Below are 20,000 nucleotides of genomic sequence, written 5' to 3'. Positions count from 1 at the left end.
CGTGTCCTTTTGATGATCCCCATGCCATAATACGTAATAATGACAGAACTAGGTGACTGCAAAACAACCCCCTCTACTGGGCACACCCTGGTACTGTCGTCTAAAACCGCATGAGCGGTCAGGTCATGCATTCTCCCTTCGTCCTCCCTGACCGAAATATGTGCCCCTGGGTAAGATTGTAGCTATTGCTAATTAAATCACAGCCAATTCCTCCATGCCATCATATATACTTTTATACACTGGTTTTGGAGGTGCATTAAACAAATCACATCATGTCCCTAATCCATAATATTGTTGAAACCCAAACCACTAGGCCTATAGGCCGACCTATCAGCTGCGCTCTACACAGCCCAAACACAGATGCACAGAGGGGATTACAAACGAAATTCCACACAATTATTTAGGGAGAAAGAAAGAAAGAAAGTGCATTTTATTTGAAGTAGGATGAAAGATGGCTTATTAGATTCGGATGCCGCAAGAGTGTATGGGATCAGGGAAGCTGACACGGGGGACAAAGGGGTCAGTTGCCTTGGGCCCAGGGAGAGGGGGATCCAGAATCGGGTCCTTATTATATAGTAGTGTTTATTGATCCGGGACCCTTTCAGATGTCTTTGTCCCGGGCCCAGCTAAAGCTATCCTATCAGCAGCCCATGTTGAGATTTCATTCAGAGAGCTGATGATGGTTGGTGTAGCCAGGGAAGCCGACAAGGGGGTACAAAGGGGTCCCTTGTCCCGGGCCCAGGGAGAGAGGGAGTGCATAATTGGATCGTCAGTACATTCTATTGATTGGGTTTGGGGCCCTTTCAGATGTTTGTCCTGGGCCCAGCCAAAGCTGTCAGCGGCCCTGGGTTTAGCTTAGCAAGGCGTGTTTCTCTCCAAAAAAGATGTGTGAACTTATTCCCGCAGCACCAGCGTAGTTTAGTCTTCATTATTCATGGTGGGAGCGTAACAGATGTTAACTAATTTAACCAGTGAACTTCCCCCTCTTCCTATCAAAAGCAAGCAAGCAAGACGCACCACGCACACGGCTCCAGCAGTGCAATAGATCAAGTATTCAGTAAATCTCATTACTTCTGTCTGCTCACGTTTTTTTTTTAAAGGCACTCTCTTTTCTTCATCATCTTTTGCTTCCCTGGGAAGTAGAACGGCTTTGGTCTTTCCTGACATGATAGGCTTTCTAAGCCTAACTAAGTGCAGAGAGGAGGGGAGGCAGGGCTGGGCTGTGGGAGAAATAGGGCCCGGGCACTTTTTTGCTTATAAGGGCCCCCCCATAATTAGAAGTGCAGAACTGATTCACCGGTGGGCCCCGCACCCTCGTTGGCCACTATTTTCAGAAATGTAAAAAAAAAATGTTTTCCTTTTTTTTTCCTTTAACATTTCTGAAAATAGGGGCCCACGGGGTGCGGGGCCCACCGGGAAATGCCCGGTATGCCAGATGGCCAGTCCAGCCATGAGGGGAGGAGAGGAGGGGAGCTGGAGGAGGGGAGGAGGGTTGGCTATTAAATTATCCATGTAGTTATGTGCTATGTTGTTCAGCCCTCTCCCTTTGTAATGTCTCTACCCAATTCAAGTTAATTAAAACCTCATCAGAGGGAGAATTGCATAACTTTGATGTAATTAGGTAACGATGATCCGTTTCTCTTCCCTCATTTGTGTAACCCTACAGAGGTGGGAGAGGAAAGCCCTGTTGCAGTTGAGTGGTGCATCTGATTTCAGGGCTGGTGTCCACCAAATGCCTTTTTAGCGCTAAGAACAAAAAAATGTTTCCTAGACCCTACGCAGGTGTGACACGTGGATGTACGTAAATGTGAATTGAGCAGAAGATTATGGATCGTAGGGTTCTTTGGGGATTCTTTGGCTTGGTGCAGAGTTTGTCTGCTGATCATCAACTTACTATAGGGAAGTCATGGTTAAGCGGTTAGCAGGCGTCAAACTTGCAGCACAAAGGTTGCTGGTTCGACTCCCGACCCATCAGGTTGGTGGGGGAAGTAATTAACCAGTGCTGCTCTCCCGCATCCTTCTCCACGACTGAGATACCCTGAGCACGGTACTGCCATGCGGCACTGCTCCCTTGGCACGCCATTCTGCCTCCTTGCACGTGTGAGGCATAAATGCAATTTCCTTGTGTGCAGTGTGCACTTGTGTGCAATGGAGTGCTTCAATCACAATGGGAGTTGGAGTTGCCCAGTTGGACTTTCACTTTCACTACAGGTACAGTATGACCTTTGGATGGATACTGTAAATGCCACATATATGTGAGACTTGAATGTCACATGTGGTAAGACTTGTATGAGATTTTTATGAGGACACATCCTCCATCGTCCATCCTTGTTTACTGTATTGGATTTGGACTTAAAGGATAACTTCTGCCAATTTCTACATGCAGTTGTAATGCGCACACTACCGTGGACTTGTCAGTACCTGAGAATTTCTTTTTTTTCCTTCAGCCTTTTCTGAGATTCTGGTCATTGTAATGGGTGCAGACATTTGTTTACATTTAAAAAAAAAAAACTTGATTTAGGCCCAATAACATCCAAAAGGTTATGCAACATCATTAGACAACAGCAAACAGCGATACAACAGCGATATAATATTTGGAGTAGGCCTATATGTTAAGAAAGTTGTGGTGTCATTTACGTAACTCCAGGATCTATTAGATGATGTACTACCTCAAAGGGACACTGTGCAGGAAATGGTCAAAAAAGCTACTGCAACTATGCTGCTCATTGAAACTGGGTTGGCTATCGCCAAATTTGATATTTACATTAAAGTTTACTAAGTAATAGACAAATATTTTCTAGTATGGTCCAAGTAGAGTAATTTTTGCAGCTAAAAATGACTATTTTTGGAAATTCAAAATGGCGGACTATGGAGAAGATCCCTTTTCATGTATGAAAAGCGCAATTTTTCCAATCAAAATGAATAGGCCTACTTAGAATTTGATGGTGGTGGTAAGTATTCATGAAAAAGGTAACATTAGTGAATGGGCAGAATGCATTCTGGAAATAAACAACTAAACATCTCACACAGTGTCCCTTTAAGGTTATCTTGGTTCTGTACATCACAGGTCTGGATCATATCCAAGGCCAAACCCATCTCTCCCATCTCGTACCCATTTGTTTTCCCAATCTTCACTGTCCTATTGTAATAAAGGCAAAATTGCCCAAAAATATATGGTATTTAATATGATAATATAATAAGTCAGATTACATGTGTTATTCCAGACTTGGGAATAGCAAAAAAAAGAATCAAAGGGTTGTTGTTGTTGTTGTTTTCCTAGTAGGCCTAGTACTGTGTGTCTCACTGGCTGTGCGTTGTGTCGCCATAGCAACATGTAAGGGCTATCTTTTGTTGACAAGGTAGTCCATCTCACAGTGACCACACACTCCAGACAACTTCCAGGATGCTGCATAATATAGCCTCTGCCACAACACACACACACAGACACAGACACAGACACAGACACAGACACAGACACAGACACACACACACACACACACACACACACACACACACACACACACACACACACACACACACACACACACACACACACACACACACACACACACACACACACACATCTTAAAGCTCTAGACTTAAGACCAAATAATTGCTGCCATTCCGTTGTTATTCAATTTCCTTGCCTATTTGCTCTTCATTATGGCCAGCGTGAATTGTCCGCTCTTCACAGTCTTCAATCACTGTAAGATAAGATAAGCACAAAATGGCTTATTAGAGCTGTGCAACTACCACATTCACTGCCGAAAACAACTTGTTGTTGTGCTCTGGCGATTACCCATAGCATTAGCCATGACGGTTTCGAGATGACTATATTCCATCTGGCCCTTTGTAAACTGGGCATAGCCTGTTGTCAGGAGTCTGTTTGTGCGACAAAGCAGGTTAATTATATTGGGAAATGTATTTTTATCTAAAAAGGAGCATAATCTCATGAAATTGAGCCATGGGAGTAAGTAGCATACGTGTGTATATGGCAAAGTAAAGAAATACATTGTATTGATTGATAGGCATACTATTATGGAATTGATTGATAGACTATACTATTATGGCGAAATGACTAGTGTTATCTGTGAGGATTTTTATGTATGAATCTTAATCATCTTACTGTATGAATGGGGCAGTCATAGGTTAGCGGTTAGGGCGTCAGACTTGTAGCCCAAAGGTTGCTGGTTCGACTCCCGACCCGCCAGGTTGGTGGGGGGAGTAATTAAGCAGTGCTCTCCCCCATCCTCCTCCATGACTGAGGTACCCTGAGCATGGTACCGTCCTACCGCACTGCTCCCATGCGGCACCATTGGGGGCTGCCCCCTTTCACAGGTGAGGCATAAATGCAATTTCATTGTGTGCAGTGTGCAGTGTTCACTTGTGTACTGTGGAGTGCTGTGCCACAATGACAATGGGAGTTGGAGTTTCCCAGTTGGGTTCTCCCTTTCACTTTCACTTAATCAAAAGAATTTATTTTTAGAAGTCCAATCATAGAGGGTTTGATTGGGCTATCCTTTCAAATTTCATACCTTAGGAGTAGGCAATTAGGCTTGGACGGAGGCCGTTTATTTTCTGATAAGGGCATTGCTGCCTAGCCATGACCATGGTTTTCTACTGTACTTTCTACTTGTTTTGTATGTCCAAAACAAATTTCCCTTGGGATGAATAAAAAAAATCTTGAATTCTTGAACCTTATCCATCATGATAGGATGACTTCAACTGCTGTGACAATTGAAGTCATTTCCATACTGAACATAGCAGTTTAAGTTATCCTGGCAGCTAGATGGGACATTGATGGGCTATGAACGCGACACAGAAAAGTGGGAGTTGAATCCTAGGTTAAAAATGAAAGGAAAAAATTCCAAAGTAAACAGAAAAAAAGACATATCCAGAACTCAGTATTTTCATATCATGTCACCCCTCTCCTTTCTGCCTTTCAAACTTTAAAACAAGCAGAATATGCCTTCGAAGAAAAACAAGCTGTACTGCATACGCTTTAAAGTCCCAAAGATCTTTCAAATATTTTTTTGTTTATGGAATAAAAATAAATAAATGCTGAATATTTTCCTGAGCATTGGTTACAGAAAAATGCTGCTTCCCCCGTAGTATACTTGCAGACCTATGATTCTGAACATCTTCTTAAAGTGCTTTTTAACTTTATGAAGATGTAAGATGTTCAGAGATGCATCACACGGCTGTGAATGACCTTGAGATGAAAACATCTGCTTGTGTTGTGTTTGTGCAGCAGCATCACTCTGACTTATGTGTCTATTTCAAACCAGCTGTTGAAGTATTTGTTTTTTCTTTTTCAATTTCCTACAAATAGTTTCTTTTTGTTTCTCCTATAAAAATATATTTTTAAGCAGTTAAAAGTTGCATCAAAATATACCACTGGGTTTGCTACTCGTGTATAAAGATTTCTGTTGTGATACACAAGGACTCGTTACTTGTTTTGTTTTGTTGTAAACAAAGAACTATGGAAGTATGAAAAAGACAGACACTAGACACATTGGCAGGCAGGCAGGCAGGTACACACACACACACACACACACACACACACACACACACACACACACACACACACACACACACACACACACACACACACACACACACACACACACACACACACACACACACACACACACACACACACACACACACACACACACACACACAGAAAAGAGCACACACATGCACACAAGCACACACACACACTTATACAGGCATGCACATACGTACACACACATGCACCCAGACATGCACATAATAGTGTTTTCAAAACAAAGGTTCAGCAAATCGAATGAGTCTTGTATTATTCATTGTTTGTTTCTGCTCTGTTTGCATCACAATCAGCGGAGAAAATGTTATGCTCCGGCTTGGAAATCTCTTCCGAGGAGCACTACTAGCCATGGCGCCGGATGAAAGCTAAATTGCTTTTTCCATTTCGTTGTTTTTTTTTTCTCTTCCTCCGTGTCTTTGTCCTCTTCTTCATCTCCTCCTCTCTTCTCAGCTCTGTGTTGCCACTGGATGAGCTGGGTTGGGATGGGAGGTGTGTGTGTGTGTGTGTGTGTGTGTGTGTGTGTGTGTGTGTGTGTGTGTGTGTGTGTGTGTGTGTGTGTGTGTGTGTGTGTGTGTGTGTCTGTCTGTGTGTGTGTCTGTGTCTGTGTCTGTCTGTGTCTGTGTCTGTGTCTGTGTCTGTGTCTGTGTGTCTGTGTGTGTTTGCTTGCGTCAGTGGAGTAGAATAATGAGAGTAGGACCATGCACTACAACATTCCCCCACAATGCCAAGCTCCACTGGACCATCTCTCCTCTCCTCTCCTCTCCTCTCTCTTCTCTCCTCTTTTACCCTCTCCTCTCCTCTCCTCTTTTCTCCTCTTTTCTCCTCTTTTCTCCTCTCTTCTTTTCTCCTCTCCTCTCCTCTCCTCTCCTCTCCTCTCCTCTCCTCTTTTACCCTCTCCTCTCCTCTTTTCTCCTCTCCTCTCCTCTCCTCTCCTCTCCTCTCCTCCCCTCCACTCTCCTCTCCTCTCCTCTCCTCTCCTCTCTTCTCCTCTCTTCTCTCCTCTCCTCCCCTCTCTCATCTCCCCTCTTCTAATCTCCTCTCCCCTCTCTCCTCTCCTCCCCTCTCTCCTTTCCTCTCCTCTCCTCTCCTCTCCTCTCCTCTCCTCTCCTCTCCTCTCCTCTCCTCTCCTCTCCTCTCCTCCCCTCTCCTCTCCTCTCCTACCCTCTCCTCTCCTCTCCTCTCCTCTCCTCTCCTCTCCTCTCCTCTCCTCTCCTCTCTCCTCTCCTCTCCTCTCCTCTCATCTCATCTCCTCATCTCTCATTTCCTCTCCTCTCCTTTCATTTCCTCTCCTCTCCTCTAATTTCCTCACCTCTCCTCTCCTCTCCTCTCCTCTCCTCTCCTCTTTTCACCTTTCTCCTCTCCTCTCCTCTCCTCTCCTCTCCTCTCCTCTCGTGTCTGGCTGACTGCCTTCGTTGCTCAGGCGAGTCTAGTCTCCACAGCAGTGGGACAGAAGGCACAGCATGCTGACACAGAGCTCGCCAGCTCGCCAGCTCGCCAGCTCACCTTTGAGCTTTGGGCTTTGGGGCTCAGTCTGCACGCAGATGACGAGAGCTCTGAGTCTTGGCAGAATGCAATGTTGGACTGTTTGACTGAGCAGAAGAAAGAAAAATCCATCACAATTCCAAGTCAGAATTAGTGTAGTGGTTTTAATCCTTGGCAAGGCTGTGTTAATTGTTGTTATGTATTTACCGTAATGAACAAATTAATAAATCAATTGAATATTGTTTGCTGTTTCGACTAGAGAGCTCTTAATCTCACATTGTTGTGGTGGATTTTACACAACAGTTCCGGAAATTCCCCCAGAGCCGACATGTCTGATGGCTTAACTAGTTGGCACCAGTGCTTCTCAGTGGTTCCCAACCTGGGGGCCGGTTTCCCCCAAGAGGGTGGTTGCTAAGCATCCATGGGGGTTCACGAAGCCCTCCTGATTTTAAGTGGATTCAATAATTTTATTCTAATTAACATGTTGAATATCTGAGAAAGTATTTGAGTCCTATGTGAAACAAAGCAACACAATTCATGGTCCACATTACACTTCTTTGTAAATAGATAAACAAATTACTTATTCTGTTATTGCAAGGAGGAGAGCAGTTATGACTTTTGTGTAACGTGCCGAAGTTAACCATGGTAAAAACACGGGTTCCATTAGAAAAATGTTGGGAACCGCTGGCCTAATACTTTAGCAATCCAGCATTCTTGAGGGAAAATCTAACTATAGGAAAAATGTCAATATATAAACTATGAATATATACAGTATAGTCCTACAGTTGGGACTGTGTATCTGGAATGAAAACAGTAGTAGTCTTATATATGGCAACCTATTTTAGCCAGTACCACTCTACCTTCTTAATATTGGCCTATTATCTCAAGGTGCATTGATTCATCTCGAAGTTCACTGACATCTGAAACCCAGTAACACTGAGATCATAATCCCACTTATAACCTCCATAGCTTCTATGCATTATGGTAATTGTTATGCATAAATGCAGCACTGAAATCACTTCCATATGTAGGTTACAGTATTTAGCATACATAGCCTCTTTTCCATGGGTTCATCAGATAACAGTGCTGTTTGTTACTGTGGCAACTGTTTATTTAGTCTGCCAAGTCATTGATGTGTACAGTAGAATGAAAAGAAGAAAAAAAACATTGTATGTTTATACTATTTTGCCTGTCAATGTTGGTATTCATGTGATTGCCCTGGTATACCATAGGCAGTCATGGGTAAGCAGTAAGGTGAGGCATAAATGCAATTCCGTTGTGTGCAGTGTGCACTTGTGTGCTGTGGAGTGCTGTGTCACAATGACAATGGAAGTTGGAGTTTCCCAGTTGGGCTTTCACTTTCGCTTTCACTTTGCCTCATGTGTAAGTTTATTAAAGTACTAACGTCAGTTCTGGCCAGGCCATGGTAGTCAAGAAGCTTGCTGCCCTCCCCTTCATCTAATTAATTCCTAATTGATCCAGGTGCATTCTCTCAGCTGATAATCTTTCTTCCCTAGCGATTGGCCACACGGCTTCGGCACGCCTTTTAAATTCTATCCACTTCCTCTCAACTGTATGCTGCTCGGTTTTTGCTACCCACCACCTCCCCTGCTCCACCTTGTCGTGTATGATGTGACATGTTCTCTTGTCACGTCGCTTGGCTCTGTTCATGGGGGGTTATCTCTCGCCCTGTCCTGCTGGGGTGAGAATTCCCTAAACTGCTGCTGCCCCCTGACTAAATGCTTTTCCATGCTGCTCATGGAAATAGGGGGGTTCCTCCGAACAGAGCTATACCGCCAAATGTAATTCATAATTTCAATAAAAGAAATTGCATTTATATTCTTCTCTTGTGTTTCTTGACTGAAATGGTTCTGACAGAAATACCATTATAGGCTTTGATTTTGATTGTCTCGGCACAGTACAGTGCAGTGTGTTTGTAGAACCTGCACTATGGCTCTTACAGTGCAGTATTTCTTATGAAGAGATTATTTTGAAAAGCCATCTGTTAGTGGGTTTTCTGCCCCAGCCCAGCCCAGCTCACTCTGGGGGGTATATAGCTGTGAAATAGTGCTGGACTGCCCATATGGCATACAGGGCATTTGCCTAGTGGACTGTTGATGATTTTGGCTCGGCCTTCCCCCTCAATGTACTGGTATCATTCTTCATGCGGCTACAGCAATCCTCTCCGATCCGAGTCATATTTAAATATTCATTTTGGCTCACGTGGTCAACATAATTTATAATAGATAACTAAACATGTTGCCACAGGCTCCATTGTTTCTCTTACTGTAATGCCTGACGGTCTGACCGGTCTTGGCTGAAAATGCCTGACCTGATTTTTCATCCCAGTCCAGCTCTGTGTGAAATACTGCTGGGCTGGAAGGCCAAAGGCGACTCTGGATCATATGAGTCCCGTGAGACCCGGCCCGCCCGCCCACACAACAAAGATGTGGAAGCCCAAAACAGCTTTTCTCCATGATGGAGGACCGTTCCATCAGAACATTGCATTTGGCCTCACTGGGGCCTCTGGGTCTAACCCAGGGATGGACCGGGATTGAAAATAAAACGACCCAGGCATTTTCTTGGCATAGACAGGCCCCTAAACACATTCACAGGCCACTTTCATATCTCGTCTGTCTTAATCCACTATCTATATTGAGGATGGACCAATGCCCGACCCCCCCTCCCCCTCTAAATTTTGGGCCAATCCCCATGAAAGCAACAACAACAACGGTATCGGCCCCTGAGGACTGTCGGCCCGCTAGGAAAATGCCCTGTATGCCAGATGACCAGTCCAGCCCTGGTCCAACCAATGCCTAGTCTCGCCTTGCCCAGGGTTAGTGCTGCTCCCTTTTAAGTGTCAGTGCCAGCTAATGTGTATTGGTCCTGTCATATCAGTAGCCCTGATACTTAAGTCTTTTATAAATGAGAACAAACAATGCAGCTTGTGCGGGATGTAAGGAAGCATCTTGACTTTTGTTGGCAAAAATAGACTAATTTGTTGAGAATGTGAATTTTATTAATAATGCAATATGTCAAGCAGAAATAGCCTCTCCATATTGGTGGTTGTTCTGCCATTAGTAGATTTATTTGTCCCCGTGGGGAAACTTTACTTGCACCACAGACATTATTCTTGCAGACAATACTTGCAGACATTATTCTTCTTTCCTTTACAAGATGTGATGTTGTTCGACACATTATGATTGAATGGTCCAGATTTACTTTGCTCCCTGCTAAGCAGAAATCTCCTGCTCCCCCTGTTAATGCGTAGTTACAACACTAAGTGGTCCCTGGAGTGTTTTCCAGACCCTTGTCTTTGTATAAACACTGGATTTGTTTTTTGACAACCTTACACAACAGGCAGCTTGAAAACCAACAGGAGGTATATCCTGAATTTGTTAATAAATGTTTGCTTACAATCGCTCACGAGCACAACCATGAGTAGCACCCTCAACACACCCACTGCTAGTACTTGGAATGTGAAATGGGGCTGTTCCTGACCGAATACAAATCAACTCGGGGGCAATTTACACGCACAATTTTGGGCTACGTATGTCTGCATCGAGAAACACATCTAAAAAGTACATTGCTCTGCTCTCACAAGTGCGTGCGTGCGTGTTTGCCTGCGTGCCTGTGAGAGAGAGAGAGAGAGATCTGACTTTGACTAATGTATGTAAGCCTGTGCTGTATGGTGAATATATGTGCACAAGTTACCATTTTAGGTCAAATGATTTCACAGTCCGTTGAAAATTGCGTGCTCTGAAATGCGCAAAAACGCAAAAAAATTCTTCTCATAGTTCCCAATGATACTCTAACAAACGCTACATCTGGAATCTTGTGAAGTCTGTGCAACACCCAATGGGACCGCAAGTTTGACCATAAATAATCAATTTCATCGCCATTTCTGTTTGCGGGACGACAGATAGATCCTATGGCAACGGACTAACTCGTTATATAGATGGCTCTGATCCATTATAGATTGGAAGCCGTTTAACCCTATGTATTCCTCTCCTTCAATCTCTGCCATATGTTTAAGTTGGAACCAATGTAACCCTTCCTATTCACCCATGTCACTCTCATATGTTTTAGGTGGCAAGCCATTTAACCCTTCGCATCCCCCCTCAGTCACTGTCATATGTATTGTATTGGAAGCCGTTTAACCCTTTGCATCCCCCCCTTATGTCTCCCTCATTATGTTTCAGGTTGGAGGCCGCCTTCCAGAAAGTTCTCCAGGTGGACCTGGAGGTGAACGGCCTGCTGGACCCTCTGAGCAGCCGAGCTGTCACCTGGCAGGTGGAGTACCCCATGTCCCGTACGCTCTCCAATGAGATCCAGACCCTCATCCGCCTGGCCCCACAGGACCTAAGGGGCATAGTGCCACTGGCTATGGTGAGGCAAACATTACGAGACATTTCGCGTTTTTACTCATGCAGGAGTCTTTTTCAAGGTGTGAAATTTTGATATTTTGATCATGAGACATCTTTCACGATATTTCCTCGAACCATCAGAAATTACTGCATTTTTTCTAGCTGCGCACAGCTCAACCTCTGATTTTTGGAAACCGTTGTCAGTCAAAAAATTACGTCACATGGTTGGCTGCCAGTGTCTCGGCCCTCCTCACAACATTGTGTTTATAAATTAAAAAAAACTGTGTATGCAGGCAGATAAACATGATCCTCCACATGTGACACGGTGCACTGTAGTATAGGTTTTTCGTTTTTAGTTTGAGTCAAAATCTAATCGGTGTCAGCCTGGCTACTCAGGACCTGAATCTGGCTGATATGCAGTGCAGTGTAGATAGTAAGATTGGGCTGCGTGAGTGTGTGTGTGTGTGTGTGTGTGTGCATGTGCGTGTGTGCGTGTGTGCGTGTGTGCGTGTGCGTGTGTGTGTGTGTGTGTGTGTGTGTGTGTGTGTGTGTGTGTGTGTGTGTGTGTGTGTGTGTGTGTGTGTGTGTGTGTGTGTGTGTGTGTGTGTGTGTGTGTGTGTGTGTGTGTGTGTGTGTGTGTGTGTGTGTGTGTGTGCAGTGCAATACAGATGCAATTTGTTCATGATTACCTTCAAAGTTATGTGATCGTCCGATTTGTGTGTGAATTCGTTTCCTGTTGCTGTTTGCTGCCACAAGGAGGTGAAAATGACTTTTCAGCTATGTTGTTGGTGGTGCGTGTGTGTTTCTTTTCACCAGAGGGCGGAGGTGAATGTGCTCTCTGGCACATTTCTAGTTGAAGGCTAGTCTTGAAATTCTTGATTTTTCTGACTTGGAAATGTCATGAACAAAACTACAGTCATTGCAGAAATGTCTGTCTGTGTGGCAGCCTGATGTGGCAACATGCATACAACATCTTGGTAACACTTTATTTTGGTGTTACATCTATTAGCACGGTAACACTTTATTTTAGGGATACATCTATTAGCCCTAATACATACAATATTAATGCCTGTGTAAGTAACTTGTAAGGCATGTACTAGGCAAAATAAGACAGTTGTTAAGCATGTATTCACAAATGTCTTGTTCATGCCCAATTAGGGATTTATTACTAATATAACCTTAGTAAGGACCAGTAAGCCTATATTTCTATTTATTAGTAAGTAGTAAGTGGCAGAATTCAATGTGTATAAGCTCCCGACACACTGTGTGAACAAACCCTGAACAGTGTGAAAACAGATGCGGAATAAGGGTCCCTAATCTAAAGTGATGCATTGGTCAGCTCAGATAGCTCAGGGCCTCCGCACTACCAAAGTCCCCCTCATTACCTAGGGCCCCCACACCACCCAGGGCCGCGCTACCTAGCCCCCACAATCGACAAACTGTAAGAGTATATATTAAATAAGTACTAACTATGCAGCTGAGTCATCTACTTTCCTCTTATTCACAACTTTAAAAGGTAACAGGAGGCTTTATATTGCAAGGATTGAACGTACACTTCTCGATGGCGGTGGGTTGGTGAGATGTAATTTTTTTCATGTACCACTTAGTTTAAATTGTAAAAACCCCAAAAATAAATGCAGAACATTAGAATAATAGTTTTGAAGCAAAACTAATCTATTCTTTTGTGATAATTAAGTTAATGTTTGAGAATATTAGCTTCAAGAAGTGCAGTGCATGATGGGTACGCAATCTAGGCCAACAGACAACCTACCTAGCTCTGAGCCTATGTTCTTAGCTCCTCCCCTCACTCGTGAAATTTAGATGCTATCCAAACAATTTGCCATGTATGTAACAACAGAAATATTATCATTGCTGCATTGGCCATGCATCGATTGCGGTGGGTTGGTGAGATGTAATTTTTTTCATGTACCACTTAGTTTAAATTGTAAAAACCCCAAAAATAAATGCAGAACATTAGAATAATAGTTTTGAAGCAAAACTAATCTATTCTTTTGTGATAATTAAGTTAATGTTTGAGAATATTAGCTTCAAGAAGTGCAGTGCATGATGGGTACGCAATCTAGGCCAACAGACAACCTACCCAGCTCTGAGCCTATGTTCTTAGCTCCTCCCCTCACTCGTGAAATTTAGATGCTATCCAAACAATTTGCCATGTACGTAACAACAGAAATATTATCATTGCTGCATTGGCCATGCATTGCATTTCTGACTAAGGGCGTACCCATCATGCACTGCACTTCTTGGAGCTAAGTTTCTCAAACATTAACGTATTTATCACAAAGGAATAGCTTAGTTTCGCTTCCAAACTATTACTCATCGTTATATTCTGCATTTATTGCAGGGTTTTTACAAGTAAAACTAATTGGTGTATGAAAAAATGACATCTCACCACCCACTGTCATTGAGAAGTTTACGTCCAATCCTTGCTATATAATGCTTCCAATTACCCTCTGATATCTTGAGTAGAACAAGTGAGGTCAATGTACCTGATGAGACTAATGCAGATTCAGCAGTGTTCTTAAACTTTGCTTCCCGGGGTGGGGGGTAGAGTGGGGTCCCTTGGTAGTGTGGGGGCCCTAGGTAGTGCGGGGGCCCTAAGCCATCTGGGCTGAGCAATGCATCACTTTAGAATAGGGACCCTTATTCCACATCTGTTTTCACACTGTTCAGGGTTTGTTCACACAGTGTACCAGGAGCTTATACACATTGTATTCTGGCCCTTACTGCTTACTCATAAATAGAAATCTAGGTCTACTAGGTCCTTACTAAGGTTATATTGGTAATAAATCCCTAATTGGGCATAAACAAGACATTTGTGAATACATGCTTAACAACTGTCTTATTTTGCTTAGTACATGCCTTACAAGTTACTTACACAGGCATTAATATTGTATGTATTAGTGCTAATAGATGTATCCCTAAAATAAAGTGTTACCATTAGCACTAATACATACAATGTTAATGCCTGTAGGCTTATAAGTAACTTGTAAGGCATTTAGCCTACTAAGCAAAATCAAACATTTGTTAGGTCCTTACTAAGGTTATATTATAAATCCAATAAATTGTGCATGAACATGAAATTGGCGAATACATGCCTAACAAGTGTTTTATTTTACTTGGTACATGCCTTACAAGTTATGTGTGCAGTACACAGGCATTAACATTGCATGTATTAGTGCTAATAGATGTTACAATACACTAAAATGAAGTGTTTCTGGTCACATTATGGCCTGTTATCTCTCTCTATCTTTGTGTCTTATAATTTAATAAGAATATAAAAAACTCTAACGCTTCTATTATCTGCTGCATAACACCAGGGTATCATTTGTCAGAGCAAGTAGGGAAGTAATTATGATACATAGCGCCAAGCTCAACACAGTCAGGGTGAACAGAACCCTTCCAAAGTTGGAGAGGTCTGAATGTATGAGAGTTTGGTTTGTCAGATATGCAAGGCTTGCAATTTCTTTTTCTTTTTTTTTTGAAATCGGTCCTTGAATTGCAGTGCATCAGTAGGAGTTAATCAAACACTGCGGTCTAATCGAAGGCAAGCACTTGCCTTTTTATGTGGCTGGATTTTTGTACTGCTGGACCACATAGGTTTGTTTCGGTTATACCTTTGTATACATAATTCGATGTATTTTTCATTGATTTTTTTATTGGATTTATTGATTTATTGATTGGACTGACTGGATGAATGTTGTGAAATTGGATCATCATCATGTGACCAATGTAAACACACACAAGCGCGTGCACACACACACTCACACACACACACACACACACACACACACACACACACACACACACACACACACACACACACACACACACACAAGCGAACAGTGATGAAATAGCGAGTCTAACTGCAGTCAATGTAGGGTCAGGGAGGTTCTTTGGATATGACAAGAGAGCAAACTCGCGACTTTTCCTGGTGGTACTGCACTCTAGGGGGCACTGTCGAGTGAGTACAGAGTCATTCACAATGAATGGGGCTGTGCTGGGTCGACAGCGTCCCCAGGTGACCTGCAGGCATAGGTGGAATAGCGAGTGGGGCGGCTGTTTGTAGACAGGATGTGGTGCAGCAGAGATTCTTTAAGTATATAGAGATATGCCAACATAATAGGTTTCTATGGGCACCTAATGCAACCAGGTTCCGGTCTGCCTAAAGGGCCTAATGCTGCCTAATGCTCCTACAATGAATAGAACAGTCCTTAGGTCTGCCTAGGTCTGCCTAAGGGGGGCCATAATAGAACCAGGAAACAATGGGCCAATGGAACCTCTCTCTCTCTACACTCTCTGTGGTGCAGTGCTATACTGATCATGCAGGGTGCAATCCAAGGGGAGCAGTGATGATGAAATGCTCTGTTCTCCTTGTGCAAGGTTCATTACCTCCAGGATTTCACTGAGGCTTGCTCTAAATACTATGCACAAATGGCAGTCTTGCATGCGTTTATAAAGCACTGGCGATGCACTGTAACTTTTCCACTCAACAAGTGAGTTCAACTCTGTACGTGTTCCATTAGCACTGCAGGTCTAATTAACCTTTACAAAAGAAAGATTGCAGTTGCAGTTGGAATCCCTAGTCCTCCTTATTTACATTGAGCCACAGGCAGTTTTGCGCTGTTGTGTTGTTTGAACGGTAAAATCTGAAAGCCGTTTTGACAAGTCGTCGAGCACTGGCAACATGTGTTTTTGCTGTCAGTTGCAATTGATGGTTGTTATTCCAGCCTTAACAATGACATTTTTAAAGCTCTTCAGACTAAACACTGATCACTGCTGTTAAAAACTCAAAAAAGAGACTAGACAGTAAAAACTTCTTCAAAATGTCAAACATGTCTTTTAACCCTATTCAGACTGGGCTTTTTTGGCATTCCTGGGCCTAGGGCCTAAGGAATTATACAACATCAAAGTTGGTGCGGCACTTTTAGCCCCCCCCCCCCCCCAGTCTGGATTAGGGTTAAAGCTTAAGTAAATCACAGCAAAAAATCATGTGCCACTCCATGCTATTTAACTATGCTTTTTTAGGGCATTTTATGCTCTCTTCCTACAGAGGGGAGAAGAAACGTCTTGAATTGTGGCTTTAATCGTGCTGCCGATGGAACTTGTCCACTCCAATTCCTTTAAACACACTGAAAGTACAAACATGATGACACCTGCATCTTGCTTGCACATGTTAACACTGTGCATTGCTATAGATGTGCATTGTTCTGTGGTCTCATTCAATATAAAAATGTAGTAAGTAAGTAATACCTTCATATGTTGCTGAGCAGTTTCCTGGCCAACAGAAGTACTGTATATAGCAGGGCAGGGCCACTGACAGCTTTTGCTTGGCCCAGGACAAGCTAATCTGAAAGGGCCTACCCAATACATACAATGTGATGGGGACCCAATTCTAGGCCCCCTATCTCCCTGGGCCCGGTACACCTTACCCCTGTGTCCCCTCCTATCGGCCGGCCTGTATAGCAGGGCCAAGGAAGGTCCAAGACAAGATGACAGAAGAACAAAAATAAAAAGCAGCATTGTACCGTTAGAGCTCAGGACAGAAAGAACTACACACACAAAGGCAATATAGCCCACTGTATGTAATAAATAATAAGTGAACTACGTTATAGAAGCAGCAAATAATGTTGGGTGGGATCACTGAAAATCATGCCAGACAGCTCAATGCCAAACATGCAAGAACTGCCTTTAATCTCCCCAACTGATGCCTTAAAAATCCTTTGGAAAAAAAGACACGCTCATCGTTTGTGTTACCGTAATGATCTGATCTTCTGTGTGCTGTGTGTTTGTGTCTGGCATGAGGTGTCTGTGACTATAGCATGTACTGTACAGCACTTTGCTTTGTTCTTTCCTCTCTTCATCATTCGTTATTGATTTCGCCTACATCTGCAATGGCTTTGAAGCTGCTTGTTTATTTCACACTGAAAGGCGATTTTTTTTTTTAATGAAGATTGCTTGATGTTACGCTTCTTCTGTATATCTTTGTTGGCTTGCTGACATTGTCAATCCTCCCTCCGGCAGTGTATTATTTCGTCTCTAACATAGAGCACTGTAGGCCTACATCGCAGAGGAACAACAAGGTAACAGTTTATGCGGAGGGTAAACTCCCCATCAAACATGGAAGCATCTCCGCTAAACAGCAGTCGACTCACAACTGCTTCGCTGAGGAGAACGCGGGCACATTTTAATTAGGCCTGATTTGGCTAATAGTGTATATAGTCCTTTACCATAATTGAGGGAGGTAATTGAGTTTGGGCCAAGTGTAATTCTTTTCGAATGGGAAGAGTTGGTAAGTGACTGCGGACATCTAAATGTAATAAGATAATGGTTATTTATGACAGGGCTGGCTGGGGCAGACATCAGTGGCTTCGGAGCGGGGGTGGCAGGTCGGGGACAGAGCGAGAGAAAAAAAGAGAGAGAAAGAGGGTTTTGTAGTTTGCAGAAGATACGGTTTATGAATTATGAGCAAGGAAAGTTGCAATGAGAGGTCATTTGGAACATTGCCATGGAGATGAGGTGAGGTGGGTAAGGGTGGGGTGCAGACGAGGGAGGAGGGGAGGAGGGGTGGAGGAGGGGTGGACTAAGCTGCCATTTATCACTAAAAGACCACAATGGAATTAAACTCCTGAGCTTTATTGTGCTATCCTGACTCTCTGTTTTTATCTATGTATGTGGTGCAGTTTATATGGAACTTATTTATTGTTTATATAAGAACTGAGTATGTCAAATGCAATTACTCATTCATTCATTTAAGATTGGGAGGGGGGGGGGGGGGGCTTTTTGCCAGATTACCAGTCCAGTCCTGCAATATTGTAAGGAGATGGCCAGGGAGGGATGAGGGGGTTTAGGGTTGCAAAGAGACACAGAGAGATCGAGACAGGGCTGGACCGGGGTAAAAGCAGGGCCTCTGCCATGCAGCTACTGGTCATTACTGTCCATTAATTGGCACTGGCACACCTCACTGTAATGCCTTGCTTTATGCCCACACACTTTTGTTCACCGACACAACACACTGTAAACCATTCTCTCCTCTGTTGCCCTTTCTTGCCAAGTCTTTCTAATCGAGACACCCCGCCCGGCGAACACACATTTCCTCTTGCTGAGGGAAGGGGATCTTTTCTAGCGCTCTGGGTTTTTGTTCAGAAGAAATAACCCAGCATTGACAAAAAAACCCAGCTTTTTTACAGTGCAAAGATCTCTGGGTCTTGGATGGCTGCGGTGCTTTTTACGCCACAGTTCAAGTTGGATTTTGTAGCCTCTTACTGCAGCGGCGACCCTATTCACTTGCTGAAAATGCTTAACTACATCATAAAAACATTGCTGTGACATTACAGAGAGCCATAGTGCTGCGCTAAGCTGAGAAGTAAAAAAATCGTTGTACATGCATAAGGTATGCTTATGTATATGTATGTATTTCCAAATGGCCACATTTCCTCTGTAATGCAAACGTAGGCTGTGCTGTCTCAAGGCTCTCATTAGGTGATGCTGGCCCTCCAGGCTTTCTTTTGCACTCGTTTTAACTCTCTCTGTGTAGCGCTCTTTTAGAGCTCTCTCTTTCCCTCTGTCTTTCTCTGTTTCACTCCCCCGCTCTCTCTCTCTCTCTCTCTCTCTCTCTCTCTCTCTCTCTCTCTCTCTCTCTCTCTCTTTCACTCTCTGTTGGTCAATCGCTCTCCCTTTCCCTCTCTCGCACTCACTTCAGTTCTCTCTGTTCCTCTCGCTCTCCCTGTTTCCCACTTGAGCTCTCACTTTCCCCTTTCTCTTCTCCTCTCTATCTCTCTCTTACATTACATACATGATACATTACATTACACTTAGCTTACACTCTTATCCAAAGTGACTGACAATTATCTTAATTACAGGGTTTTGGTTATAGTCCCTGGAACAGTGTGCAGATAGGTGCCATGCTCAAGGGCACCTCAACGACAGAGTGAAATAGTGAAAGCGTGAAAGCCCATTGGGAAACTCCAGCTCCCATTGTCATTGTGACACAGCACTCCACAGCACACAAGTGAACACTGCACACTGCACACAACGAAATTGTATTTTATGCCTCACCCGTGCAAGGGGGCAGCCCTCAGTGGCGTCCCATGGGGAGCAGTGCGGTGGGACGGTACCATGCTCAGGGTACCTCAGTCATGGAGGAGGATGGGGGAGAGCACTGGTTGATTACTCCCCCCACCAACCTGGCGGGTCGGGAGTCGAGCCGGCAACCTCTGGGATGCAAGTCTGACGCCCTAACCGCTCACCCATGACTGCCCAAATAATAGGGTGGAAGGGTGGGATTCGAACATGCAACCCTGTGGTCTAAAGTCCATCTCCTTATCTACAGGCCATGGCTGCCAATTTGTGTCAATTTAGATTGCTCTCTCTGTGTTTCTTTCTCTCTCTCTCTCTCTCTCTCTCTCTCTCTCTCTCTCTCTCTCTCTCTCTCTCTCTCTCTCTCTCTCTCTCTCTCTCTCTCTCTCTCTCGCTGTTTCCCATATCCTTTCACTCTTTCTCTGTCTTTCCATATCTCCCTTTCTGTAGTTCTCCCTCCTCCTACCCTGCTCTTTCTCTCACTT

The 20,000-nt window shown here is 43.7% G+C and overlaps 1 protein-coding gene across 1 annotated transcript in view; it reads left to right on the top strand.

The window, feature by feature from the left end:
* si:dkey-112m2.1 (transmembrane protein 132C) overlaps window positions 1–20,000 on the top strand; it is a 399,699-nt gene that overhangs the window by 281,253 nt on the left and 98,446 nt on the right. The window contains exon 6 of the mRNA XM_063209808.1: window positions 11,254–11,440. Coding sequence (XP_063065878.1) covers window positions 11,254–11,440 — 187 coding nt within the window. The remainder of the gene's footprint in view (window positions 1–11,253; window positions 11,441–20,000) is intronic.

Source organism: Engraulis encrasicolus, chromosome 11 (genome assembly GCF_034702125.1).
Source record: "Engraulis encrasicolus isolate BLACKSEA-1 chromosome 11, IST_EnEncr_1.0, whole genome shotgun sequence".
In the NCBI taxonomy this organism is placed as follows: Eukaryota; Metazoa; Chordata; class Actinopteri; order Clupeiformes; family Engraulidae; genus Engraulis; species Engraulis encrasicolus.
Note: the sequence above shows the minus strand (reverse complement) of the source record. Positions and strands in the feature narration are given on the sequence as shown.